The 27,277-nt window shown below is 39.1% G+C and overlaps 3 protein-coding genes across 6 annotated transcripts; 2 read left to right on the forward strand and 1 right to left on the reverse strand.

The window, feature by feature from the left end:
- The first annotated feature begins 300 nt into the window (after nucleotides 1–300).
- LOC110751166 (DNA polymerase V family) lies at nucleotides 301–8,111 on the forward strand. The gene is made up of 8 exons (XM_021951601.2): nucleotides 301–1,286; nucleotides 1,603–1,728; nucleotides 1,818–2,015; nucleotides 3,641–3,868; nucleotides 3,995–5,119; nucleotides 5,608–5,889; nucleotides 6,332–6,791; nucleotides 7,034–8,111. Exons 1-8 carry the CDS (start codon nucleotides 720–722, stop codon nucleotides 7,888–7,890), a joined length of 3,843 nt encoding a protein of 1,280 aa, XP_021807293.2. The 5' UTR covers nucleotides 301–719; the 3' UTR covers nucleotides 7,891–8,111.
- Nucleotides 8,112–9,419: 1,308 nt separating this feature from the next.
- LOC110770427 (transcription factor GTE7) lies at nucleotides 9,420–12,170 on the reverse strand. Its single transcript, XM_088245593.1, has 4 exons — nucleotides 10,506–12,170; nucleotides 10,182–10,401; nucleotides 9,888–10,070; nucleotides 9,420–9,772 (listed from the first exon to the last, which is right to left on the reverse strand). The coding sequence occupies exons 1-3, from the start codon at nucleotides 11,931–11,933 to the stop codon at nucleotides 10,012–10,014; spliced, it is 1,707 nt and encodes a 568-aa protein (XP_088101719.1). The 5' UTR covers nucleotides 11,934–12,170; the 3' UTR covers nucleotides 9,420–9,772; nucleotides 9,888–10,011.
- A 12,343-nt stretch (nucleotides 12,171–24,513) lies between these two features.
- LOC110770434 (mitotic-spindle organizing protein 1A) lies at nucleotides 24,514–27,227 on the forward strand. 4 transcript variants are annotated; one of them, XM_021974578.2, is made up of 3 exons: nucleotides 24,514–24,819; nucleotides 24,911–25,142; nucleotides 26,906–27,227. In XM_021974578.2, exon 2 carries the CDS (start codon nucleotides 24,920–24,922, stop codon nucleotides 25,136–25,138), a length of 219 nt encoding a protein of 72 aa, XP_021830270.1. In that variant the 5' UTR covers nucleotides 24,514–24,819; nucleotides 24,911–24,919; the 3' UTR covers nucleotides 25,139–25,142; nucleotides 26,906–27,227. The 4 variants fall into 4 exon arrangements, with proteins under 4 accessions (XP_021830270.1, XP_021830269.1, XP_021830268.1 ...); XM_021974577.2 differs by having other exon boundaries at nucleotides 24,518–24,712; XM_021974576.2 differs by lacking the exon at nucleotides 24,514–24,819 and having other exon boundaries at nucleotides 24,826–25,142; nucleotides 26,876–27,227.
- Nucleotides 27,228–27,277: the final 50 nt, after the last annotated feature.

Consider the following 27,277-nt stretch of genomic DNA (forward strand, 5'->3'; position numbering starts at 1 on the left):
ATCAATGAACACAGTACTTTAAGAAAATACTCTTGTTTGTGCCATTTTGTATATATATATGAACACAAATACAATATTGTGCCATTTTGTTCCTAACATTATGCATTAGTTAGTCACATTTGTGCTCGTTTGATATAAAATACAAATAATTATGTCAAATTCGTGCACAAAGAAAATTATTTTACATTGAACGCAAGAAATCGTGTCAAACTAATTGAGTGAGTACTCTCGGAGAAGCTTTTGCAAAAAAGTAAGTGATCTTATTTAAGTACTCTGGGAGAAGTTTATGTGACATACATGACGCCCTAGACATAGAAACCATATATTGTGCCCTCTAATCTTTTTTTGGCTTTAAGTATGTTTTATTTTGTTATTTTCCTGGAAAAGCTTGAACCGATCTCCACCCCAAGAAAAACTTGCTTCAATTCCACTTCCTTTTCTAACCCCTAGAAAAACCCTAGAAAACTTTTCACCGGTCCCCTCTCTCTGCTGCCGCCAAAGGAAAAATTCCTTATTGGCGTCGCCTTCACCAAACGCAGATAAAATCCACGCCACTGCCTTCATCTACTGACAGCATCTCTCTCTGCCTGTTTCTTTTGCTCTAAGCTCTCTCTGTTCGGCGCCGCTGTCATCGAAGACCTCCATTTAAAACTCAACATTCAGGCCTAGAATTTGGTTCCCAATTTCTTAACCCTAAGCTCTACTTGAATTTGGTTCAGATGGGCAGTAAAAAGAGAAGCTCCAGTTCCATGGAAGCCGCAGCTGATGCTGTTGGTGATGGTGGTGTTAGTAGTTTAAAGAAATCGAAGAATGGCAAAACGAAACATGAGATAACAGAAACTCCTGGCCCTTCTTCTACTGCTCCCACTACCGCCAAACCCATGGAGAAACAAAAGAAAAGAAAAGCTATGGACAAAGAGAGACGTTACCACACTGAAGAGACCAAACCCAAAGAACCCAAAGAAGCCAAGCCCATAACAATGGATGTAGAATCGAAAACTGAGGTACCCATTTCATCTTCAGCTACTGGGGTTCTGCCGGAGTTCCATGTTGGTGTGTTTAAAGACTTGGCTTCGGCTGATGGGTCTGTTAGAGAAGCTGCGGCGGAAGCTTTGGCTATGGAGTTGGTGGAAGTGCAGAGAGCTTATAATGGGCTTGAGAATAAAGAGTTGGTTGAAGGTGGAGTGAAGTTGGAGGCTGAGAAGGATGATGGGTTGAATGATTGTGCGCCTTCGTTGAGATATGCTGTGCGGAGACTCATTCGGGGTGTTTCTTCCTCAAGAGAGGTTTGCTTTCCCTTATGTTTTGTCCCATTTGTTTTTGTGAATGTTGCATAATATTGGTGTGTTTGAAGTTTTTTTATTTTTTGGTGATAACTATTTGCCATGGTTTTAAATTTAGGCTTTGTTGAGTGTAAATCAATGTGTTCTGGTATTAACTTGAAAACCTTTGAACATCCTGGAATGATGCATGTCTTTATAGGTTTGATTTGAGTTTTATGTAGGCAATTTCATTTTATTGAGATAAACTTGAGAAGCTAATTTCTAATGAAACTTTTCTGACTAAATTTTGTTATATGCATGGTTTGTATTGTTTTTGCAGTGCGCAAGACAAGGGTTTGCGTTAGGTCTAACTACTTTAGTAAGTACCATTCCCAGCATCAAGGTGAACTCATTGCTGAAACTCATTGTTGATTTCTTAGAGGTGTCTTCGTCAATGAAGGGTCAGGTAGGCATGCCCTTTTCCATATATTCTTTGACCCCGTTAGTGTATTCTTCCTAGAAAGTTTAGTAAGTTGTTTCCTTGTGGCATTGCAGGAACAAAGGGATCATCTTTTGGGTCGCTTATTTGCTTATGGTGCTCTTGCCCGATCAGGAAGACTAGCTGAGGAGTGGGTTTCTGATAGAAATACTCCGCTCATAAAGGAATTCACTAGTCTTCTCATTGCCCTTGCATCAAAGAAGCGATACTTGCAAGAGCCTTCTGTTTTGGTTATTTTAGACTTGATTGAAAAGGTATATTTTCCTGATAAATACAATCTTGGTTTGCTTGTTGGAAGTTTCTACTCTTTATTTAATGCCTTGTCAGATAACAATGATGATTTCAACTCATTGAATAAACTGGCATGTTTAGACTTGCTGTATAAACATAATATGTTATGTCATTGGACTGTATATCATGATTGGTCTGCTCATAAACCTGTCTCAATATGTATTTGATTGAGTTATAACCCATGTGGAAGATCTTTTGATTCTTGGTTTCTTGTTAAATTTAGTTTTAGGTTTTTTAGTTTATTTTGTCTAAGAAAGCAGTCAACAATTGTTAGTGGCGAATCCTCGAAAGAATGTTCCAAGCACTGGATGAATTGCCAACCAATCCATGAATTTGGTTGGTCTGCAGATAACTTTGCATGAATTCTTTGGGTTTTAATTTATCAGCACACGTATTATGTGGTGTTTAAAGTTAGTCAAATTTCTTGACCCCGTCTTATCTTGGAAACTGGTTATGCGCTCTTTTAATAGTCTGGGTTTAAATTGGATTCTCTTATCATATATGTAAAATGTACGCATCCACGGAATTGTGCTCTCCAGCTGACCCCCCATGTAATGATCGTAAATGAGCACTCTAGCATTTGTGCACGTACCTACTCCTTGGTTGAACGTGTAAAGTTAAATTCGAATGGCCCTTGATTTGGTCATGTAGTTGCAGAAGCCTTTGATGTAGATTAATTCCTATTGGACTTGGGCACTTAATCACTGAGCGCCGTGTAGTTTATGGCACATGTCACTGTTTGTAGACTAGTCTGCTGTTTCTCGATATCCAATTATTTTAGAACAGGGAAGAAGCAATTAAAATTGTCTTTTTATTTCTTATCATTATTGAAGGTTGGTTGCATTTAGTGGTGAAGGTCGTCCTCATTTGCTTTCACTCACAATTGCAGACGTTATATGTTGGTTGCATTATTCATAACAGCACCTACGTTGTTTTATTAAAATATTCACCACAGATAGAATTAACTGTAAAATAAATTGCATTTCGTGTGATTATGTATTTCTGCATATGGCCTTCCTATTTACAACTTTCTCAAGACAATTTTGTACCCACCTTCTCAAGACATTTTTGTGCCCAAAATTTGGTACTTGACTATAAATCATGCTTTGGTAAACGAGGATTGGTTAATGTTGTAGAATTTAGACAGTATCTGCAGCACTGGTGTGCTCTATGTTATGAAGTCTACATTGTACAGCTTGGTTGTGAGCCTCTGTTCTTTGTCCTCTAACAGGGGACCTTTATGCATGTAGTTTTAATAAAGTTCAAGTCTGTAAATGATAAGAACTAGAGGCTTTCCGGAAAAATGAAAGCATTCTTTATTCATACATAGTCAAGAGAGAAAAAAATCTCTGTATGCAAAATTTCCTGTGAAAAATTGTTGCACTTGTATCATGCCACCATTTTGAGGGATTGAAGCTTTTCGCCTTCGGGAATGTGTCTTTCTATGTGCAGTTCTGTTTCCATTGCTTAGTTTTGGCTCCTCTTTAATTTTTTTTTTGTACCAGATTGGATTGGATTTTAAATAGGTAGGTCATTAAGTCATCATAATGTCCTAATACTTTTAGTTCTGTATATTCTATTTTTGCAGTTGCATTCAGAAGCCTTGCTGAATCAAGTTCTAGAGGCCCCAGGACTTCATGAGTGGCTTGAAGGAGCTATTGAAGTTGGAAATCCTGATGCATTGCTTCTGGCTCTGAAAATCAGAGAAAAAGTTTCTGCTGACAGTGCAAGATTTGGGAAACTTTTGCCAGATCCATTCACTCCGAACACACTTTTTGCTGCTGACCATCTGTCTTCTCTTGCTAATTGCTTGAAGGTAGTGATGGTTTTGTTGCTTTGTTCCATATGTGTGGGTATGCATGGTGTGGATATCACTATGAAGGGAAATATAACTATTAACAAAAACAATTCCTAATCATTGTTTTTTTTTTTGGGATGGCAGGAATCAACTTTTTGTCAGCCTCGTGTACACAATGTGTGGCCTGTTCTGGTAAACATTCTTCTACCTGATAGAGTTTTGCAGGCTGAAGATGCAATGTCTGTTTCAAATTCCTTAAAGAAGCATAAAAAGAATCGAAAGTCTAGCTCTTCTGATGAAGAGATTGCAAAGAACTTTCAGTGCTTCTGCGAGGTGATTATTGAAGGATCCCTTCTCCCATCATCTCATGATCGCAAACACTTGGCCTTTGATGTTCTGCTTCTTCTCCTACCAAAGTTGCCTGCATCTTTTATTCCGATTAGTCTGTCTTCCAAACTTGTTCAGTGCATGATTGATATACTTTCTACGAAGGATTCTTGGCTCTATAAAGTTGTGTCACATTTTCTTAAAAATTTATCTGATTGGGTTGGGAACGATGATGTGAGAAGGGTTTCTGTCATTGTGGCTTTACAGAAACACAGCAATGGTAAATTTGATTGCATTACACGAACAAAAACAGTCAAGGATCTGATGGCAGATTTCAGAACTGAATCTGGTTGCATGCTGTTTATTCAGAACTTGTTGAACATGTTTGTGGATGAAAGTCATGCTTCTGAGGAACCTTCAGATCAGAGTCAAACAACGGATGACAATTCAGAGATAGGTTCTGTTGAAGATAAGGATTCTGTTGGAACCATGGGAAATTCTGATTTTTTGAAAACATGGATTGTTGAATCCCTCCCTGGTATATTGAAAAATTTGAAGCTGGATACTGAAGCAAAGTTTAGGGTTCAAAAAGAAATTTTGAAGTTTCTAGCAGTTCAGGGATTGTTCACTGCATCTCTTGGCACTGAACTGACATCCTTTGAATTAGGAGAGAAATTTAGGTGGCCGAAAGCAGCCACCTCGAGTGCTCTTTGCAGGATTTGTATTGAGCAGCTCCAGTTATTGTTGGCAAATGCTCAGAAAGGAGAGGGGCCACGTGCTTTGCCAAATTGCCTTGAGCCAAATGATCTTGGCTCGTACTTTATGCGGTTTCTTAGCACTTTGTGCAATATTCCTTCAATTTCTCTCTTTTGGCCTTTGGAAACTGAAGAAGAAGACACACTGAAAAAAATACAAGGAATGGAAACTTCACTTTCAAGAGAGGTACTTACTGTGACCTTTTTTAGCTGCACATATTTATCGGTGAGGGGAAGGGTGATTTCAGGTTTATGCATCTGAGCACCCCAATCCATTTTGAATTTCAAGGTCTGTTTCGAATATTAGATTGGATGAAGTTGAATCAGACCACAATATAACTTAAAACTTTGAAATGAGTGAGATTTAGAATTAGGGGAATGTGTTTCCAATGGTTATTTTCCTAATAAAGGCCAACTTTTTGCATTCATTTTTGGGTAGGTTTGATTCTGATGCAAAGCCTTAATAAGACAACTTACTGATCCCTTGTTCTGGGGTCTTGTAAATTGTGTCTTCTAGCCTTCTAAAACAAGTTCTGTTGAACTACTTATGAACTGAAGTTTCAGATGAAAGCCAGTTAATTACTTTTAGTTCAGTCTTTCGGTTGCTTGGTTGTTATATCTTCTTCTGTATGCTCTTTGACATGACATACAAATTCTTGAATTCTTCAATCGCAGGAAAGGAATTGTGGGCTTAGTGCCGATGCAAATAGGTTGCATGCATTAAGATACTTGCTCATCCAGCTGCTTTTGGAAATGCTCCTTCGACCAAAGGAATACTTAGACGCAGTCTCTGAGCTTATTATATGTTGTAAGAAAGCTTTCCCTGATCTCCTTGATTCTCCTGGAGAAGATGGCTTAGAAGGTGATGATACACCTGCGGTAATGGATGTTCTTGTGGATACATTGCTTTCATTGCTGCCACAGTCATCAGCTCCTATGCGAACTTCTATTGAGCAGGTGTGATTTTGGGACTCTGGGCTTCTGGTTTTTAAATAATTTTACATTTATGCTATGCTTGAAATGCTAGCTCACTTCTATGATCATTGTCATTTATTTGATGTCACAATGTTGTGAATTTTTTATTATCTAGGTGGGCAATTTTTCTCTGATTAATTATCATGCACTGCCACTGATACTTGGCTGTAGTTGTTTCTTCTAATTCTATAATTTAATTAGTTGGGCTTTTTAATTCACTCAGCTGATTCTAGATTAGTAGATTTCATGCTGGAGCTACATTATTAGATACTGATACTTAGATGAACTGCCAATGTATATATTTTAGATTTCTTCTGTGTCTGTCTTCATATAGATGTAGGCACTTGTCAAAAGTGTCACTTTTCCAAGGAAAGCTATTTCAAGCTAAAATTTACGTGAATATTTATCTGGAATTATGTTGTAGGTTTTTAAATACTTCTGTGATGATATCACGGATGATGGTCTGTTGCGGATGTTGATGGTCATTAAGAAGAACTTGAAACCTGCTAGACATGAGAAGAAGGCTGATAGGGACAACATTAGTGACGACGACAATGACGATGATTTTATTAACATTGAAGAAGATGAGGCCATTGATGCTGAGACGGGTGAAACAGGTGAGAGTGATGAGCAGTCTGATGACTCTGAGGCTGACTCTGAGGCTGTTGATGCAGTTGAGGAAGTTATCAAAGAAATTCCTGAAGCCTCTGATGAGTCTGATGGAGGATGGGATGATGATACAATGTTCCGGATGAATGCTGAGTTTGCCCAGATGTGCAAAGCGAAAAAGAATGTAGCTGGGGCTGACACTGCGCATCACCAACTCATGCTGTTTAAGCTTCGTGTTCTGTCGTTGCTAGAAATTTACCTACATGAAAATCCAGGCAAGTGGTATTGAAATTAGCTGGTGTACAGAAACAACTTGCAATATGTTTTGCAAGCACAGATTAGAAAAGATATTTCTTCCATTTAAGTTTAATTGATTGAGGAGTAGGAGGTTATGCGTGTTTTATATTGAAAATTGGGACTTATACATCATGATATTTGATGTGCACGGTACTTTTTCCTTTTTCTTTCTAACTTTTTGTTTTTGTTTTTGTGCCTCTGGTTGACTCGATTGCCACAGGTAAACCACAGGTTTTGTTGGTGTACTCAAACTTGGCTCAGGCATTTATTGAACCTTCTACTGCAGAAAGTAGTGAACAGCTTGGACAGCGTATATGGGGAATTCTGCAAAAGAAGATATTTAAAGCAAAGGACTATCCTAAGGGTGAAGATGTGGAGCTACCTACCTTAGAATCTTTGTTGCAAAAGAACTTAAAGTTGGCATCAAAACCAATCAAGAGAAAGAAATCTGCAGCCAACCTGTCCAAGAAGAAACAGTCAGCCTCCTGGAACCGACCCAAAATGATTTCTGCCCTTGCACAGAGCTCCACTTTCTGGATTTTGAAGATAACTGAAGCAAAAGGTTTTTCAGACTCTGAGCTGCAGGGTGTTTTTGATATTTTCCAGGGTGTTCTAGTAGAATATTTCAGTAGTAAAAAGTCTCAAATCAAATCTGAATTTTTGAAAGAAATATTTAGAAGGCGGCCATGGATAGGGCACCATCTTTTTGGCTTCCTTTTGGAGAAATGTGGCAGTTCAAAGTCAGATTTCCGACGAGTAGAAGCACTTGATTTGGTGAGTGAAATATTGAAGTCCCTGGGTTCCACTGATGGAAGTGGCCAGGAAGCGTTGAAGAACGTTATGAAAAGCCATCTACAGAAACTCTGTCGTTTGGTAGAGCAATTGTTGACAAATATGCCAGAAAAGCAGTCAAGACGGGCTGAAGCGCGGAAGTTTTGTATCAGGATTCTTCAGATGATAACAACCCTTAAGCTGACCAAGTCTTTCCTTAAAAATTTAGCCCCAGATGCTCATACCAAGTGCGAATCGCAACTTGGTGGTCAATTTATTAATATGAAGAAGATAGTGAATGAGTAAACGTGCTGAGCCTCATGAATTGAGTTATGTTTCCTGTGTATGTTAAGTCGGGGACAGCTTCCTTCAGTCCCCAAACACTACAGAAAGTACTTTGTGCTAATACCAATCACCATTTTTGACTTTTGGAACAAGGTTGAGCAGATATCTAGTGTTTGCCTCAATTTTTCTGAGGAAGGTATGTTTATAACTGAGAAGAATTTTGCAGTTGAAGCATTTTTCAAGTTTTTTGTGTGATTCCATTTAGTAGGTCACTTTTATGGTTTTACGAGTTTTAGTTTTCAGATCGTTTTATGAGTTATGTCATAGCAGACAATTATGTGTGCAACTATCTTTAATTGAATAGCCTCGTGGCACTCGTGGCACTTGAATCACAAGTCTCTTCCGTTGTCATATAGCTTGCTGATTTTCTCTACTCTTCTCAGCAGCCTTTTGCATTTTACTTATTCAGAAGAATTTTCAATTTCATGCATAAACGGCTGATGGGTCTATTTTTGTGCACACTACGTCAAAAGTCTTGACCTCTGGTTGTTGAGGGCTGCATGTTATGTGAGGTGTCAAACGCCAAATAGGGACCAATTAAAAAGTAAACAGGTTTTTGACCTTTCATTATGTCTAGAAATCTTTTTCCTCTATTCTAGAGGAAGGGATGGAGACACCTTTTTCGAAGTCCGAAAGTGACCTGAATTGAAGTCAACAAAACAGCATTTGAAAGGCTGTATATTTCCTCAAAGAAAAATTATCTGATGATTCAATGCTGCACGATAATTTGAATACAATTTCAGGACCTAAGAAATGTTAAAAAGGGAAGGGGAGCTACTTTGGTTTTTCTCTGTGTTTTGTGCAGATGTAATCTCAAATGGCCAAATGCTCACTTTGTCAAATCGAAAAGGAAATCCAATAATACTTTGATGCTGCCTTTGAGTGTGGAGCACATCCGCTCTAATCAACTACACATCCGCTCTAATCAACTTGACTCTTCTCTTTAAAAAGCAAAGCACATCCGCTCTAATCAACTTGACTCTTCTCTTTAAAAAGCAAAGGCTTCACCTTCTGCAGTACACAACAATCACAGTAACAAATAATAAATATCAAGTCACACGTGGATGTTTCAGCATCAAACAAATTTTCAGTTTGTTGGACCATCTGGTTGGCTTATTTAATTTAACTCTTCGGGATTAGAATATCAACTTTGATTGATTTGGGCATTGTGCATCCAATTGCAGTCTGGCAGATGCAAAAGAGCACATCATCAGACTTGTTCATAATGGTAAATTGGTGATGGAGCAGCACATGCTTATTAGACAGGCAAGCCTGGCAACCATCATGCCTAGAAATAATTTTCTTCTATTCCATTCAACTTTATTTAAGTAACCCACTAATTAGTGATTAATTAACCCACTAATTACCCATCAGGAGGTTGTTTATAAAATACAATTTCCAACAAAAGTTTGCATAGTTGATGAAATGGAAGGCATAGAATCTGTTTGTTCGAAGAAAAGGGAAAGGGGTCCAGTTGTGTTGTGGCCATATTCACCAAAAAGGGCCCTTGCCTCTTATGCTTCCTTCATTGATCAAGCAAAAGATGTCGGACAAATAGAAAAAAGACAACAAAAGGCACAAGAGCATCTGTAATTGGGGAAAATTATGTACTAGCTCTCTCTGTAAATTGTGTACAAAGTGTTTCAAATCTCTAAACTTCTCTTACTAACTCTCTTCTTTCCACTACTCTGTTTCACTACCTACTTCACCTACAACAATTTTTTCATCATTTCACAATTTTTTTTACACCTCCAAGCAAAACAACCAATGCTCACTTCCAATTTGCAAGCAAGAACCACCACACAACAAAGTTCACAAATTCACTTTTGCTTAGTTCTGAGACCTGCACAGAGTAAATATGCAATTCAGCCCATTGCCACAAAACAACTGCCCCATAAATCCACAGAAGATCAGCAGCAGCATCATAAATTCACAGAAGCAATATCAGCAATTCATACCTCATCAACACGATCCACTCAACCATTCAAAAGGCCCTTCCCACATGGAAAGCATGCTCTCCAGCCAGCTTCCCCCACATTGGTCTTCTCTCCAATGTCCTTCAATTCAATGCAGAACGCACAACTAGGACTGAGCATTATCATCATCTGAGTCACTCCCTGATGAACTACCAGAATCCGAATCTGTAACAAACCCAATCGCCACAAGCATTTAGTTTTTGTTTTTTCAATGCAGCAATAATTAAAGTTGTTGTACACCAATGCCAAATCAAAATTGCAGCATTGGGTTTATACCGCTTGATGAGGAGGAACCACTGCTGGAACTGCTGGAGCTACTTGAGCTATCACTACTGGCATGGCCTCCCCCAACATCTTTCTCAATCTCAACTGGTGGAAAGCTGCTCATTGGCATGTCATCACCAATGTCCACATCTTCGTCTCCTGCTTCACCTTTCTTTGCCCTCTTTGGCTCTGTAGTTGCTGCAACATCAACTTTCTCACTTGCAGGTAATTCCTACACAAAATCACAACCCCAATGAGCAAACATTGTCCAAACGAAATGACAGTATAGACACAATGCCAATGTAAATAAACTTCAAAATTCAATCAGTTATTTACCTCGTGGCCTCTGTTGGAAGCAATGTTGCTATTGCTGTTGCTGTTGTTGTTGCCCATCAATGCTTGCCGCTTAATCTTGCTAACCATCTTCTTCCAATTGGTCACAAGCCGATCAAGCTCCCAAAGGGTCTCTGTATCAACAGCCTCAATGTCAAGCTCAATCTCATCCCCATCCTGCTTCAAATGCCCATTCCTCTTCTTTATAATCTGCACAACCTGCTCCATCTTGTCCTGAGGCAAACTCTGCAACCCAACTCCCAACTTGTGCTTCTCCTCCATACTCATCTCCCTCTTATTTGGGTCCTTAGCCTTGGGTTTCGGTTGCTTCAACGGCTTCACACCTGGGCCCTTTACCTGTGAATTCTTCCGTACCGGTGACGATTGCACCAATGCTGGGTCTGGGTTCGATGAGCTCACTGGGGCCTGAACCGGCGGCGCTCGAACTGGGGGAGGCCGAACCAACTCAGGCTTTTTCTCGATCCGTACAGGTGTCTCCCTCTTCGGAACCCTCTCCGGCTCAACATGGTTCCAAGAACTCGCCTGCAATTCCTCATCAGAACCCTTTTCCGACCGAAACCCATCTCCCGATTTCTCATTCAGAGGCTGAAACAACTCCTCAAACCTCAATCGAAGCAGATCGGCAAACCCATAGACCTCGTGCCCTTGGGGATTGTACCGCATGGCATTCTCGAAAGTCAATCTCACATCTGCAGCGAAATCGAACGGCGAAGAATAGATACTCTTGGCGAGATTCGTCTTCACGGTGCCAAGATCCATGGGATTTTTGATTATGTCGTAGTAATCGTGAAGCCCCATAGTCACAACATCGACTGGCTTGTTGAAGATCCATGCGTGCTTGTGCTTCATCAGCTTGGACAAAATCAAGCCACAATTTTTCATCAAATTCCCATTCTCCAAATGAGACCGCTTGGAATTGGAATTTGATTCCTTTCCGTGAGCAATCGGCAAAGGTCGTTTCGACCCAACAATCTTCTTGTTGCCGATGGGCTTCTTGTGGGGCGGCTTAGGGTTGAAGTCGCCGGCTTCGATTCGATTCTTGAGAATGCGAATCTGGTCTAGCTCCGAGAGAAGACGGCCCTTTAGCTCCACCAGCTCCTTTCTCGAACAGCTCGCGATGTTGAAGCTGACGTATTGGGCCTGTGCGAAATTCATGTCGTTTGTGTTTGATCGGCGATGGTGGTTGATCGACGACGCATCGTCTGAGGCTGTCTGGGTGACGGCCGGCGACTCATCGTTGAAATCGGGGCGGTCAGCTTTGAATTGTCGCTTGTTAGGGTTAGGGTTACGGTGACTGTTTGAAGAAGAAAAGGGGACCTTCCCCATGAATCCTCCGGCTCCGGCTCCTCCACCTCGGGGCTGCTGCGGCCAATTGGGTTCGTTCCGGTTCGCTAAGACGGCGGACGCCATAGCTGTACGGTTTTCGAAGCTTCGTCCTCGGGTAGGGTTCCAGCTGAGCTCCGGCTAGGGATTCTCAATGCAGGTGATGGACCAGGCACCATGAATCGGCCTAGGCGTGACCCACACGCGCCATCAATCGATCCCACGCGCCGTCAGCTATTGGGGCAGAGAGAAACAGAAGGTATGTGTAGAAAGAAGTTAGGGTTTGGGGATTTTACCCTAATCTGAGCGAGGAACGAGAGGAGGGCTAGGGCCGCTTCTTAAAGGCGGCCAGATCTACCCGGGGACGTTTCGGGCAGTTTGTGAACCGTCGATCGGGCTGGGGCAGTCGATCTCACGGTCAAAAATGAATCCCTTGCTGCCCCGGAAACTGACCGTTTGATCTGTCAAGGACGGTGCGGATGGAAAAAGTAGACACACGTGGGGGATTCTGGAGCGTCCGATGGCGAGCGAGGTTCCTCGAGGCGGGATCTGTGAATTTTGGATTTGATTTTGGGGTGAATTTGGTGTGAATGTGTCGTGCATTTAGGGTTTTCCAAATTATTTTGAAGCGTAGGGACCACCGGTGATGACGTGGACTGGGCTCGGTCATTCGCGACTGTGCGTACCGCCGTGAACGAGAAGTTAAGCGCACGCGCAATGAGGGGCAAGTGACAGTGAAAACCCGTGTGAGTCTTCCCCTGTTTTTTTTCAAGGGTAGTTTGGTAAAATCACATCTGATACCATACGGGGTTATGTTATGAGGAACGACAAGAATATATCAGCCTCATAGAGACATTTGAAACGACAAGAAATTTCGCCCCCCTCCTTCCCCCACGGTGGAAATAAAATAAAATAAGAAACTAAAAAACCCCTGCTCTTGAATTTAAAACAAAAACAATTTTGGAACAAACAAAAAGCTATAAGTGAATTCTATTTTCTCTTTTTGGAATCCTGTAATTTTATTTTGTTTTATTTATAAAAAAAGAATTTAATTTTCTCTTCGAATTTTGATACGCAAAATAACCCTTTGATGATCATGCAAGCGTCACTATATATATGATTTTGAATTATTATTATTATTCTTTATTTATTTATTTATTATGTTTATTCATGAAAAAGAAAAGGAAGGAATTGTTAGATTGGAATTGCATGTACCAAAATGAGGTGGGCAAAAAGAAAGTGGTGTGTTTAGGGATTTGGATTGGGGAATTGATGGGAAATCTTAAGCTAGGAAGTAGGCTTTCTTCTATAAATTATTAGATGGATTTAGATTTTCCCATTTTAATGCAAGGTACCCATTTGGATATTAGCTTGAGTTTGACTATTTATTGATGTCTAAAACCATTGTCAAAGACTTCATTTAATGGATTAAACCATATTTCACTTGATTTTTGTTCTCCAAATTGGGCCCATATAATTTTCATGTGTCGATTCAAATATTTATTTTTCGGTTTGAGTTTATTTCTCAAGGCAATGGGAAACTCTGAAGAAAATAAAAAGTCACAACAATCAATATCGCCACCAATTCTTACAATTCTCATCACCTAAACCATCTTGCAATCACTACCATTACCACCACATTGTTTCAACCATCACCATAATTGCCACCATTATCGGCGCTATCGTTATCGTATAACAATTACCGAAAAAAAAATTCTTGAAAGGATGGAGAAACAAGATTCCATTGTGAAAAAGAAAGTGACTAAATTGTTGCCAAATTTTCCAATAAATAGTACCCAAAAAATTCTTGAAAGGACAGAGAAACATGATTCCATTGTGATACAATCCACTCAATAATATTAGTATGAGAATGAGGAGTAGTAACACCAAAGTCTTTGAGACGATTCCATATTTAATTTGAATACCGACATGAAGAAAAAAAAATGTGCGTAAGAGTTTCAGGAAAAAAAAAAATACAAACATTACATATATTGGAAATATGAGTAAAATGAGAAAGTCGTTCTCTAGTATTAGATCTTCTTTGTAAAAACAAGCAAGAAAATATATAATTTTGGGAGGTCTCTTTAATTTCCAAATTCGAGGAAATAAGAGTATGCTTGAGCATTATTATGGTTAATTCGAAGACGCGTAGCTGAATTAATAGAGAAATTACCAGAAGACGGAGTTTTTATCATATATATATGCAAAATTTGGCCCATACTTTCATAAATATCAAGTTTTTGTAAAAGCTTTCAAGCATAGCATAATACTCACTTAATAGAAATAAATGCCCTCAAAACTAAAACCCGTATTAACCTAAAAAACAAAACCTTAGATAAAAATTTGGGAATAAAATGCACGTTTGTAGAGAGTTCTAGACCTATTACCATGGTCAAACAATGAGTGTAATTTTTCCTTTCATACGTTTCATTGATGCCATGACAGGATACATTCCAGCAGCTCGTTCTTTATAAAAGACAATTCGTTTAGGGCCCCTTTGATAACCATTTCAATTTTATTTTTCATTTTTCATTTTTTGTGCTAGTGTATAGAGGAAAATGAAAGTGAGAATGTGAGTGAGTATGAGATTGAGAGAGAGAATGAGAGGGGAGGAGTAACAAAAGTGAAAAAAAAAAAAATTCAAATAGATCTCAAGTTTTAGTTTTAGTTTTCACTTTCGTTACTCATCCCTCCCATCCTCCCCTCTCATCTTCCCTCTAAATCTCATCTCCACTCTCATTCTCACTTCCATTCTCCCTCTTATTCCTCTATATTTTAGCACCCAAAAAAAAAAAATTAATAAAATAACTAAAATTGAAATGGTTATCAGTGATTGTCATGTCATTCTTAATACCAAGAAAGAGAACATCAGAATACATAGAACCAATTGCATGGAAGAGATCATGTGCCTTTAACAAATCCAAATTTACAAATGCAAGAACATGATCATCTTCGCTGAACCTAGTTTACTTGTGCACAATGACTTACATTTTAGAGCTAAGGTTGTGGGAACACATATTTTGGCAACCAATAGATGGACGACATGTGGAAAAGGAATATTCCTTAGGTCAACTGATTACCCTAATTAAATCTATTTAATTAGGGAAATTATATTTGGTTTAAGATGGGGATGTCTCCCCCCAAATCAAGGATGAGATTTCCATCAAATCTCTTTGATTAATTCCAATCTCCTATTTATGGGTAAGAATAATGATAACCAAATAAGGATTATTCTTCAAATCCTAGCCTACAAGGAGTATAAATACATGGCTTCATCACACATATTAGGTAATATGATCTCTACCCTTGAAACACCCTCTCTCTCATTCCACTCTCTTCTTCACGGCTCCGGCCACCTGGCTCTCACCATGAGAGAAGACCTCCATTACTCCGATCTTTTCACAGGGATTAAGGAAGAAGAGAGAGAAGGAAGCTCGAAGGGTGAAGAATCTATATGCGAATATTCCCCATGCAAAAATTTACTCAAACATATTTGGTGCTATTATCGAGAGATTCGAGATATACTTAATGCGATGCTCTCAGAATCCAAATCAAGGGAAATTCGTTTCCCCCCTCATAAATCGAATCCGTCGTCGATCCAAAGCCTTCAAATCACCATGGTGAGAGGCCCCACCTCGAGGAACACAACGAGAACAACCACCGCATCACCAGCGAAATTCTCTTAACCCACCCATGGCCACAGTGAACACATCTTTTTTCTAAAAAAATCTTTTTTTCTGTGAGACCAAAACAACCAGAAAAATTGGAATTTCATATACAAAGATTTGGGCATTTATCAAAACCCCCACAGACATGCCTACAGCCAAGCGATACATAAGCAACAAAAATATAAAAGACATGAAGCAATAGCTTGCTCCTTCACTAGCACCGACCATTTAGCCACCACTTGCAACATGGCCCATCCCTCCATGACTAGGGGTCTCCGACCTCCAAGCCCAAGGGCTCGCGCCGTCACCAGCCCAGGCACGATCGGAAATTTCTCCATAACCGTTGTAATCCTTGGAATGACGCCTCTACCCATCGTTTCATCGAGTCGACACGTTGTTGAACTCAGGGATGTCTGGGGAGCGAAAGTTGGGGCGAAGAGCTCTGATCTGTTGCTGTGAAATACTAGGTGCAACGAAAACTAGAGGTCTCAGCCAAGCTTCGATCGAAGACCTTCTCGGTGTCTCCTTGCAACATCATCGGCATCATTAGAATCGTCTACCTCTGAACTGCACGAATCTAGAAGGGCACCGACATTTGAAGCCGAAATATGGATGACGCACCGTCTACAGATTCGCCAGACTTTTAATATTTTAACTCAATATTAACAATTAATATTTTATTTTGGAATTATTGTACATGTCTTTTTTGATAATCTTATTATTTGATCAAGGCTCAAGTGATATCATAATTGGCATATATTCATGCTTTTATCATGCCTGCTAATTACATTTTATCACTAATGATCAGGAAAATACTAAACGACTTGGTGACCAACTTAAAAATCCTCGGTCAACCCGATCAATGATTCTCATGTCAACCTGATCCATGATCATCCGATCGATCCAATCCACGATCCGTCGATCAGCCCGATACATGATCTTTAATCGAGGTCAACCCGTAGCCAAAGCCGAAAATCTCAACAATCCAGCCCACGACCCACGGCCGAGGTTGAGATTTTCATCCATGACGGGCCCACAACCTCCCATCACAACAATCTTGGCGCCACTGCCACCTATGGTCCGGTTGTGGAGCAAATATGATCATTCCCTCCTTTGCCACCATGATTGACTTTCGTGGCTTGCACGTACACCTCCAATGAAACCCTAGCCCTCGTGCAATTGGGCTCCACACAATTCTTTCCTCCTGATCCATGCAGTCAAGCATACCTCAATCTTAGAGTCGACTAGCGAACTCAAAGAGTAAACAGCCAAAACAACTTAGTTGGACATCTCCTCAGACAAATTGACTTGGTCCAAGACCTTGGCCTTGGATCCCAAAGCAAATAGAGAAGGGTGGACGAATGCACCGGAAGACAGTTCGAGAGGTTTAAAGCAGGTCAAGCAGGAACCAGCAAGTGATGAGGAGAACAAGAACGCACTGTTTAGCACGCAAGCATGTCACAAACATCCACGAGACCCGACTAGAGTAGATAGAGTATCTGTTTGAGGCTAGGTTCTAGGACCAACGCTCACTCAAGGCTGGGAGCATTGTCCGATATCCATGCCCTTTTGGGCCCACGAGGAAGTGTTCACTCAAGGCTAGGCCTTCAAGGAGATCAACCTTATGGCCCTCTTCATGGAGAAAGTAAAGGAAGATGCTCACCCACTCGCACCGAAAGAGGAAATTCCAGGCCACGCACCACGGAAAATCCTTCATAAGTTCAATCCACTAATATGCCGTTGTTGGCAGGGCAACCAAGGAGAACTTCCCCTACAACCGATGAGGAAGTTGACCAACGATGCCCACGTTGTGAACATCCTCAACAAGAACCACAAGCACTATGTACAGAAGACATCGAGAAGCTCATGAATGACCGACTTCGAGACTTAGTGCTGGAGGAGACTTGGAGGCAGGGCGAATCCACATATGGGCAAGAGGGGTTAACTGACCCTTGCAAGCTCGAAATCCATCATTGAAGGCGAAAATGTTGACCCCTGCAAATTTCCCACAAACTGCTTGATGAAATGCTCCAGAGGGCGCAGCACACCAACACAGCAGGTAGGCGCGCGCGATGCTTGGGCGCATCACTTTCTTTGTTTTTGTTTTTCCTAACGTCAAAACAACGACGTTGTACAGATTACCTTATTTCTATTTTCAGCATTTTTACTTTCATTTATTTTTATATTACTCCAGTTACTTAATTTTACAATGTAAATAAGGAAGTACCCCCCGTTTGAATTCATATAAAAATACTAGAAAATCATATTCCCACCAAATCAAAATATAAAAAATCAGTTTTAGTGCAAAATATAAGAAAGACATGATTGTCGCCACCTACTATTTTATGAAATGGATCGAGGCCAAAGCTTTATCATTTAGTAAAGAAGTTGACATGGAGCAATTTGTCTGGAAGAACATCATTTATCGGTTCGGTTGCCCACATACATTGGTCACTAACAACGAATCGTAATTCATTGGCAATCAGATCACCGAATTCTTTTCGCAAAGATTGAAAGGAATCGAGGGAAAATGGGTAGATGAGCTACTTGGAGTCCTATGAGCTTATCGCACTACCAAAAGGAGATCAACAAGCGAAATTCGATTTTCATTAGCCTATGAATCTGAAACAATTATTCCTCCTCATATGACTAGGCCATGAGCATCGAGATGCACAATAATGATCGGAATTCTGAGCAAATGAAGACCAACCTTGTCCTGCTCGAGGAAGAACGAGAACATGACATCATTCGAGTTGCAGCTTATCAACATCAATTGATGTCCTACTGCCACAAAAGAGAGCAACTTAGTTCTCAGCAGATGACTAACTCCACTCCACTTTAGTTCGAAGAAAGTTCAATTTTTCATGCAATGAAGTGTTCAATTAAAATAACCCTTGGTAGAAGAAGACACCCTTTATGTAAGCGGTGGATAAATGTCACGCCCTGATTCGAAAATAGGGATTATCTCCGAATTAAGGCATAAATCATACCATAGTTATAGAAATGAACTCCTATAACTATGATATGATAGAAATAGAGCCAATAATATTACAAACTTATTTAATAAATACAAAGTCAGAGTCGCAATAGCTCAAAGTTAGTTACACACAGTAGAGTAATATTCCAACAATTTATTTCTTAATAATTTTACAAACAGTAACTACCAACACTGATCTAGTCCTCCGGTGGAACTTCTCCTTCCTCAAGATTTGCATTGGAACCTGCATCATCTATTAGGATGTGAGCATTTTAATGCCTAGTAGAGTACTGTAACATCCCCCCTCAAAGCCAACTATCATCGCTAATCAAAGTGACATGCACTAAACAATTACAAGATAAATGAGTTATGCATATGCGATGATGTCATGAACTCACTCCCTTCTAAACCCACTAATTCATACTTTAGGGCATCAAGCCTGCATGTCCCATACCATGCAATTTTTCTTCGGCTCCTGTCTCACCGACCACCTGCTTATCAGATGCAACTACCTGCTCATCGGCCTTGACTATCTGCTCATCAGCTGCAGCCACCTGCTCATAAGCTTTGGCTACCTGCTCAACAACATTACATTCTGCCTTACTAGCTGCGTCATCCTTAGCTTCATCCTCCTCAATTGCAAGCTCATTAGCCACCGTATCATCATCTACTTCCTCCTCGGCCGTATCTGTGTTCATGACGGTATCCTGCTCACCTCAAACAGAAGACAGAAGTCGGTTGGTCACAAGAACTCACATATAACAAAGCTTTGGATATATGGGTAAAGCATATCAACAATTCGAGACATATCATAGCAAGACATTGCACTAGTCGGCCAACTCAATTGCTACCCAGTCCAAGTTGACCTAAACACAGCATATCTGCTTGGCCAATTCCATGATTGGCCCTTATACCAAGAATGAATCTCAGAAGCCTCCTCCCGTCAGGAGCCCAATTCAGAAAAGGAGCCCGACCTTTAGAAGGAAGCCTAGATGGAGTTGGAAAGCCTGATAAATATTTCTCATATCATGCATGCCACATAAGCGCCATGCAGAAGCTAGGAACACATAGTTCGGCAACCAATAGATGGACGACACATGAAAAATGAATATTCTTTAGGTCAACTAATTACCCTAATTAAATCCTATTTAATTATGGAAATTATCTTGGATTTAAGATGAGAATATCTCCCCAAATCAAGGATGAGATTTCCATCAAATCTCCTTGATTAATTCCAATATCCTATTTATGGGTAAGAATATAATCATAACCAAATAAGGATTATTCTTCAAACACTAGCCTATAATGAGTCTATAAATATATGGCCACATCACACATATGAGGTAATCAGATTTCTACCTTTGAAACGCCCTTTCTCTCACGCCACTCTTTCTTCACGGTTGTGGCCACCCTCACACACGGCTCTGGCCAGCCGACTTTCCTCGTGAGAGAAGATCTCCTTCCTTTTCATTATCTCAATATCTTTTTCAAGAACATTTAACTGACTTAGGCATCGAAGGGCCTTTGGCCAACACCCCCCGAGTGTGGTCTATTTACTCCGGTCTTTTTTGCAGGGATTGAGGAAGAATAGAGAGAAAGATACTCGAAGGGTGAAGAAACTAAAAGTGAATATTTGCTCAATACAAAGGTTCTAGAACATTGCCTCAAACATCGGGGCCACAATGGTTGTGTAGACCTATCTTATGGCTTTGTATGACATATTGTGCCTCCCTCTTTGAACCACAAAGCAAAGGATTTAAATGGTTTTATGTATGTGCCGATCCAAATATTTGACATATAGCAATACATCAGTCGACCCATGATTCTAAGAGGTTGTTTGATGACCATTTCATTTTCTTTATTTTTTTTTTAAAAAAAACTGAAAATTGAAAACATGTTTGGTAACAAATTTTGTTTTCAGTGTTTTTTTAAAAAAGGTGAAATCTAGTTTTCAAAATCACCCTTATTTTTTTAAAACAACTTTAAAGTGTTTTCAGTCTTCAATTTGCATTTCTTTTTTTGGCCCTATTTCATTTATTAATTTTGCATCACCGCACAAGAAATATGAAAACTTGTTATTTGGGACCTCCCAACTTGGACCCTACCGCTCTATTCTTTCGTTTGGTTACAAACCCAATTCAAGGCTCTGGACCTCCATATCCAAAATTCACAAAAAAAAAAAAAAATCATCCTAATCCCCCCAAAATAAAATTGCTGAAAAATACTACGAACTTTTTGTAACATGCACTTTCATTCTATGATCTCAAATTCACAAATTGACCCCAAAATGTTTCATTTCCAAGTTTCACATAAAACTGAAAACTTAAATAAGTTACGAAACAACTTTTGTTCATTTTTAAATTTGCACTTTTTTTAAAAACTGAAATTAGTTACCAAACAAGTCTTCAATTTTCAATTTTTGAAAAATAAAAAATGAAAAATGATTTTTGAAAATTGAAATGGTTATCAAACGAGCCCTAAGTTAATTTCGCTAGACACTTCTTTTGCATTTTTAGGTTTATGTGGGTTTTATTTTCATCTCATTTGAGCCTATTTAAGTGAGATTTTTGCTATATTTGAAAGTTTTTTTTTTTTCATATAAAAATTAACAATTTTGCTATGTTCGTTTTTTTTTTTCTTTCAATTTTTGAATTTGCAGAGAGAGAAAGATAGAGGATCTGGATGGGTCTCGGGTGGGGATGAGGTGGTTGTATGGTGGTGTTGGGCTTGGTGGTGTTCTGGGTAAAGAGAAAAACAAAGCGTGAGAGAGAGGAAGGGAGTGAGGGGACAAGGACAGTAAGGCTAAAAAATCCCTAAGGACTCTACTTCCACTCCCAACAAGGAGAGCCCAAGAAGAGGACTTGCAATGGTTGCCGGTGACCCAGATCGAGTTCTCGAAAATCGGGCTTGTTGGCTTCGCAATTGAGGGAGTCACGGAAGCGATCGTTCAACGAGTCGAGGCCTAGCTCCGAAATGGGCTTCCTAGAATGCGTCATTCAGCGAGTTGAGTCGAGTTGAGGCCTTTCTCTCCCTTTGTAAATTTCAGTCATTTTTTCCTTTCTGGATCCTCTTCCTTAGCAATTTATGCGAGTGAAGTTGCTCCAAGAACAACAACAATGGTTGAATTAAGGTTTGGGGAAGAAGATGAATTGGAGATAGATTTTTATTTATTTTTTAAGTTTTTTTTCATTTATTTAATAATGTTGTTTTGTTTAATAACACTTAAGCTACCTCATTTCTATAAAATAAAAACTATTTTGTCCTTGATGTAATTGACTTGATCTGGGACAACTAAGACAGTTGATAGGCGTTTTAGACAAGTTATCTTTGTGATTTATTCTCGTTAGATTGTTTCAGTTCTTCAGCTGGCTCAAGTCACTAGATAAGTTTTACCTATGTCCGTTGTATTGCTATTTGGATGGCTCTCTTTGTACTTTTTCAGTTGATCTAATAAACTATTATAACTTGTTCTAAAAAAAATATTCATGACATAATTTAAGTTGCCTCATTTCCTAATCCAAAAAGTGGCTAAATTTATGAATTGAAGTGAAATTTACTTATGGATCATAAGATTTTTAAATACAAAGTTATTTATTAGTGAATAATTCTTAAATGATGGAGTTAGAGACTTTTTGGCCATTGGAATGCATAAATGAATAATATGACTCATTTTGCAACCTTCGGCACCACTAAGTCATCACCTAAGTCCCAACCCCTTTTGTGCCATTAGACTCGAGACTCTTTGTATCGCCCATACTAGCAAGCTTCAAACTACTTCCTGTCTGATAAACAAGTATGGTAAAACTAGGGGTGGAATCAGTTCGGTTACCGGCCCGATTCCCCCCTCCAACGTACCGACCGACATCATCAATATAGCCTAAAATTGGAACAGCTACCTAGGGGTGTACATCAGTTCGAAACCAATGAATTTTGATCAATCCAATCCAATCCAATTTTTTATTAGATTTGAGATTTTACAATCCGATCTAAGGATGTCAGGATCCAATCCAATCCAATCCAATCCAAGTACATTGGATTGGATTGGATTGGATTGGATGATTGGTTTGTATGAAAATATGATAATCACAAAGATAATCATATAGAATTCAATATGATCGAAAATACCATTAAGTATGTACTATATAGGCATAAATAAATTTAAAAAAACATCACTACAACACAAAGTTCGACATTTAGAGTTCAAGTTACATCCATTCCTTAAAAAAAGAAACACTAAACTAAAGTCAACATAAAAACTTAGATAACTCTTCAAGGTTCCAAGTCCAACAATCCTTTAATTTCTTTCTTATCCTTATATTATATCTTGCAATCAACAAATATGTATATATAATTAATACTCTTAACTTAAGAGAGTTGAGATATAATAAATGTCAAGATAACAATATTAGATAGAAAGAATGAAACAAACTTAGCATGCAACCATATTCCACATAAAGTTTCATTCAAAGTAAGTTTCGATGTAGGACCCAAAATTTCTACAAAAGAAGAAAATACCATATTAAGATAAATATAACAAAAATAGTACTAATTAATTTCAACTATGAAACTTATCTTAAAATAATATTTACCCGATTTAATTTCTTCCATTTCATCTACAATCTTAAGAACATCAGTTTTTGGTGAAGAACATAACCAATTTTGAGTGCAAATGAGTGCTTCCACTGTTCTTGGGGACAATGAACTCCTAAAGGGATCTAGAATGCGACCACCAGTACTAAATGTTCATTCATATGCTATAGTAGAGACATGTATTGCCAACACATCACGTGCACTATAAGACAAAATCTTATATTTTTCAGAATTCATCTTCCACCAACCCAGGAGATCAAAGTTCTCATTTTTGGATTCTCACATGTTTCAATTAAGTACCTGTCAACTTCTGTTTTGGACTCTTCACCATCAGTTTTCTTCACAAGTTTCATGAACCCAGTAGTGAAAGCAGTAGCAAAATCTACTTCATTACTATCAATCTCCATCTCACTTGGGGAATAGCGGGACAAAGAAAAGAAATGGTACCCCTCTGCCTCTTGCTATTAAGAAAATGACCAGACGTAGCTAGCCTGCCTTGAACTTGAAGTAGGTAGTCTCTCCTATATCACTAACCAACTGAGACTCAATGGCTGTGTGAAGAACTTCAACTATCTTTTGGGACCTCGCTGGAGAAGACTTGACATATCTTGCCACATTTCGAACTCCGGTGATTGACTCATGATAGTCTTTTAGACCTTCCTTAACAATGAGATTTAGTATGTGTGCATATTTTCACCCTTCAATATTGAACCCAAACAATTGAAGGAGGTCTAGCAGGTTTTCTCTTACCTTCTTCAATGGGAGCAAAATCATTGGCTTTGGTTTCTTGTGGCAACACTTCAACATTTGAAGGCTTGACAGTATCGGGCCCATTAGAAGTTGAAGGTGCATCAGTTGGTGGTTGACTTGTATTTCCAGTTGGATTTTCATTGGAAGTTGAAGTTGGAGAGAGGGGGAGAGGGAACCAGAGAAGAGGGAAAGGGGCAGAACAGGGATAAAAAGCAAAAAAACAAACAGTAAAAAGAAGCAAAAAGAGTTAACAAAGTTAAATGGTGTTAAGTGGCTTGCCACATGTCACGAAACTAGCAGGGAAATAGGGGGGCACAGGAACTTTGGTAACAGGTAAACCGGATTCTCCTGAAAGCACTTCCACCCATTTACTATGGCAATGACAAGTAAAGGTGGTTACTGTTCACTTAAATAGTATATGCCCTATCAATTTTTTTTGTGCTTGTCGACCCAGCAATGGCAACCCAATGGGCAATTACTATTCACATGAAATTAATTTTATTTATATGTATGGTATTGATAAATAAAAATTTGCTAGGTATGTATAATTTTTTTTTTTGAATTTTTTGATAATTTTTCAGAATTTGTTTCGATTTTTTTTCTTGGTTGACGTCAGCGCCTATCTTGCCTTGGGCCTTGCCCGGCTGGATGTCACCGCTGGAGCTGGTTTTGGGAAGACCAGGGGGCTTATGCCTGGGCTGGGCTGTCTGCTGGAACTGCTCTTACGCCTATCCATTTATCACCATCCCACCTCTTGGAATCTATTCGTCCAAAAATCCTCTCCGAACCCAATATCTTCCAAGAGACGAAGGAATCAAACGTGGGCTCATCAGCTATAGCACTCGATTGCTCGTCTGCTGTCGGCCGTCAGGTGCTGTCAGGTACTGTTATCTCCTCTGGAACTGAGTCGTTAAATCTTTCGTTCCAGAACCAGATCGATACCGTACCGCGATTGGGTACGGTCGATCCAGATCGAAATTCGTAGGGGGTGAGCGAATTAGGCAACTACGGTTTGATCTATTATTTTCAGTGAGGTTTGAATGTGTATGTTTTCTCTTTTCTATTTTTTTTTTCTTCAGCTTCTTAATATGGACGCGGTCGCTGCAAAAACTGCCCGGGAATCTCTTGACCTAGCATTTCAGATGTCCAACATTCTTGACACAGGGCTTGATCGTCACACCCTCTCCATCCTCATTGCGCTATGTGATTTGGGTCTCAACCCTGAGGCTTTGGCTGCTGTTGTCAAGGAACTCCGAACAGAACTGGTTCCCCTTCCGCCATCAGATGCTGCTCATGCTATACCTTAAACTGGTTTGTATATTTGGATCCCCATTCTGCTTGTTGATTTGACGCATTTTGTTAATTTTCTTTGGAACATAAATACTTTGCTTCACTCCATTTTCTTAGTTCGGAAGAGTACTGGAATGATAGTTGGAAGCTAGAAATTACAAAGCACTTTTAATCAGCTAAATTTTCTGTATTTTTTGTGATTAAATATTTAACTAGTTGCTAGTTAGTAGAAAAACTTCCGAGGGTAATGCATTGCCACCTAACACGCTGAGTAAAGTCTCAAACAACTTGAGACTGGTTCAACTTTCATTGTAACCTCTTATTGTGATATAAGTTTTGAAGTGTCCACTTTTAAGTTTCAATCCAAAATAATATCCACTAAGATTTATCAAATGGTTCAGATTTCCTGCCCAAAGCGCTGCCACCATAAATCCCCCATCACCATGGCTGGATTTGGAGCTGCTTTCCTTCAAGACCTCCCAATCCTACACCTTTCGCTCATCAATACTTTGTGCGTAATCAGTTGTTGAACGAGATAGGGAACTTTGTTTTATAAGACTGAGATGTACTAAAGAGAAATGTTATCCTCTTTACTAGAATCCGCGGAAGTGTACAATAGGTAAGTATTTAGGGATTCAAAATAATATTTGATGGTCTGATTCTACAAATTCTAAGGACCCCAATAGTAAAACACAGAAAAAATTGGCTGGTTGGAAGTCCGGCTCACTTTCTAGAGCTGGTACACTAATTTTAATCAACTCCGTTCTCTTGTTTTTCTTGGCCCAAAAATGTGGTCCATAAGATCTCTAACATTTTTAGGAAGTTTTTCTAGGGACCAGATACTTCTAAGCAGCCTCCAATTGCTTGGAATTCTATTTCTTAATTAAAGAAGAATGGTGGTTTACGACTCTGAAGTCTAGAAGATTTTAATTTGGCCCCTTTAGCTAAATTAGGTTGGAAAATTCTGATTCAACTAGGTGGGTCTATTAGTTTCTCAAAAATATTTGAGGCATGATTCTTTCTTTCAAGTGAAAGCTAGAGTTACTGATTCTACTTCTTGGAAATGAATTTTACAAGCTAGGGAAATTTTACTCAAAGGCATACGATGGATTGTTGGAGATGGAAATGATATTAAATTCTGGACTTGAGTTTATGCTTTTCCTTTAATTAATATAGTCATTCTTCTTCTAGAAGTAATCTTAAGGAATCAGTTGCGGATTATTTTTCTTTTGGTAATTGGAATGTGGAAAGATTATTTACAATGCTCCCTTCAAATGTAGTTAATTCTATTAGAGGCATAAAATTTGCCTCTTGTTCCTACATCAGATAAGTTCGTGTCGGGGATCTAAACCCCATGGTACATTTTCCATAAAATATGGTACTAGCAAGAAAAGATCGGTATGCAGATAATTTCCTTAAACATATTCGGAAACTGAGCGTGACCCTATTCAAATCTTTGTTTGGCTTCTTTTACAAAAGAGACTAACACTAGGGAAAAACTTTTGAGACTTACTGCTATGGATTCTTCTTGTCCTCTTTGTAATAAAGATATTGAACATTTTAATCATCTGTTTATTGATTGTACTTTTGCTAGGCAACTTTGGCATATTTATACCTTTGCCTCTGGTAATTAATATTGTGGATTGGTTGCATTTGAATTGGAACAAATTACCTTTGCTCTATGTGGAAAAATATTATAACTATTTGTTGGCAAATTTGGTTCCAAAGGAGTAAACTTGTGTTTTTGTTATTAGAAATTCAAAGGGAATTGCTAAATACTGCAGGACCTATCCAAGTTGGTTTTACTTCAGTCATTGAAGCGGAAGCAATGCGTCTGAAGAATGGACTTATTTGGGCTAAAAAGTCAAGATTATCTTGCTTATGCGTTAAAGGGCATTCTCAAAGTGTAATCAATTTGTTAAAGGGCGATCAACGTTCTCCGCGACGCTTGTTTTCGCATGTTATGGATTGACAGACTTTCAAGTCATTCAAACTCGTCATGTGTTTCGTAATGCAAATTGGCTAATTTGAGTCATCAGCTTGATAATCTTTGTATCTCGTTTGGTAATCTTCCAAATAGTGAGGCAATAAAATTGTTGTATAATATATTAGGGGATCCACAGACGGTCCTCTCTCTAATTTCACTTAAGTCTTTA

The sequence above is a fragment of the Prunus avium genome, chromosome 8 (assembly GCF_965620075.1).
Source record: "Prunus avium chromosome 8, drPruAviu1.hap1.1, whole genome shotgun sequence".
In the NCBI taxonomy this organism is placed as follows: domain Eukaryota; kingdom Viridiplantae; phylum Streptophyta; class Magnoliopsida; order Rosales; family Rosaceae; genus Prunus; species Prunus avium.

Excerpts from the sequence above, each read along its gene's own strand:
- LOC110770434 (XM_021974576.2), top strand. The coding sequence starts at position 24,872 with ATGTGTATGTTTTCTCTTTTCTATTTTTTTTTTCTTCAGCTTCTTAAT.
- LOC110770427 (XM_088245593.1), bottom strand. The coding sequence starts at position 11,933 with ATGGCGTCCGCCGTCTTAGCGAACCGGAACGAACCCAATTGGCCGCAG. Across the intron at positions 10,402-10,505 it reads CTTCCAACAGAGGCCACGAG|GAATTACCTGCAAGTGAGAA; the intron begins GTAAATAACTGA and ends GATTTTGTGTAG. Across the intron at positions 10,071-10,181 it reads TGGTTCCTCCTCATCAAGCG|ATTCGGATTCTGGTAGTTCA; the intron begins GTATAAACCCAA and ends GGTTTGTTACAG.
- LOC110751166 (XM_021951601.2), top strand. The coding sequence starts at position 720 with ATGGGCAGTAAAAAGAGAAGCTCCAGTTCCATGGAAGCCGCAGCTGAT. Across the intron at positions 1,287-1,602 it reads GTGTTTCTTCCTCAAGAGAG|TGCGCAAGACAAGGGTTTGC; the intron begins GTTTGCTTTCCC and ends TTGTTTTTGCAG. Across the intron at positions 3,869-3,994 it reads CTCTTGCTAATTGCTTGAAG|GAATCAACTTTTTGTCAGCC; the intron begins GTAGTGATGGTT and ends TTGGGATGGCAG.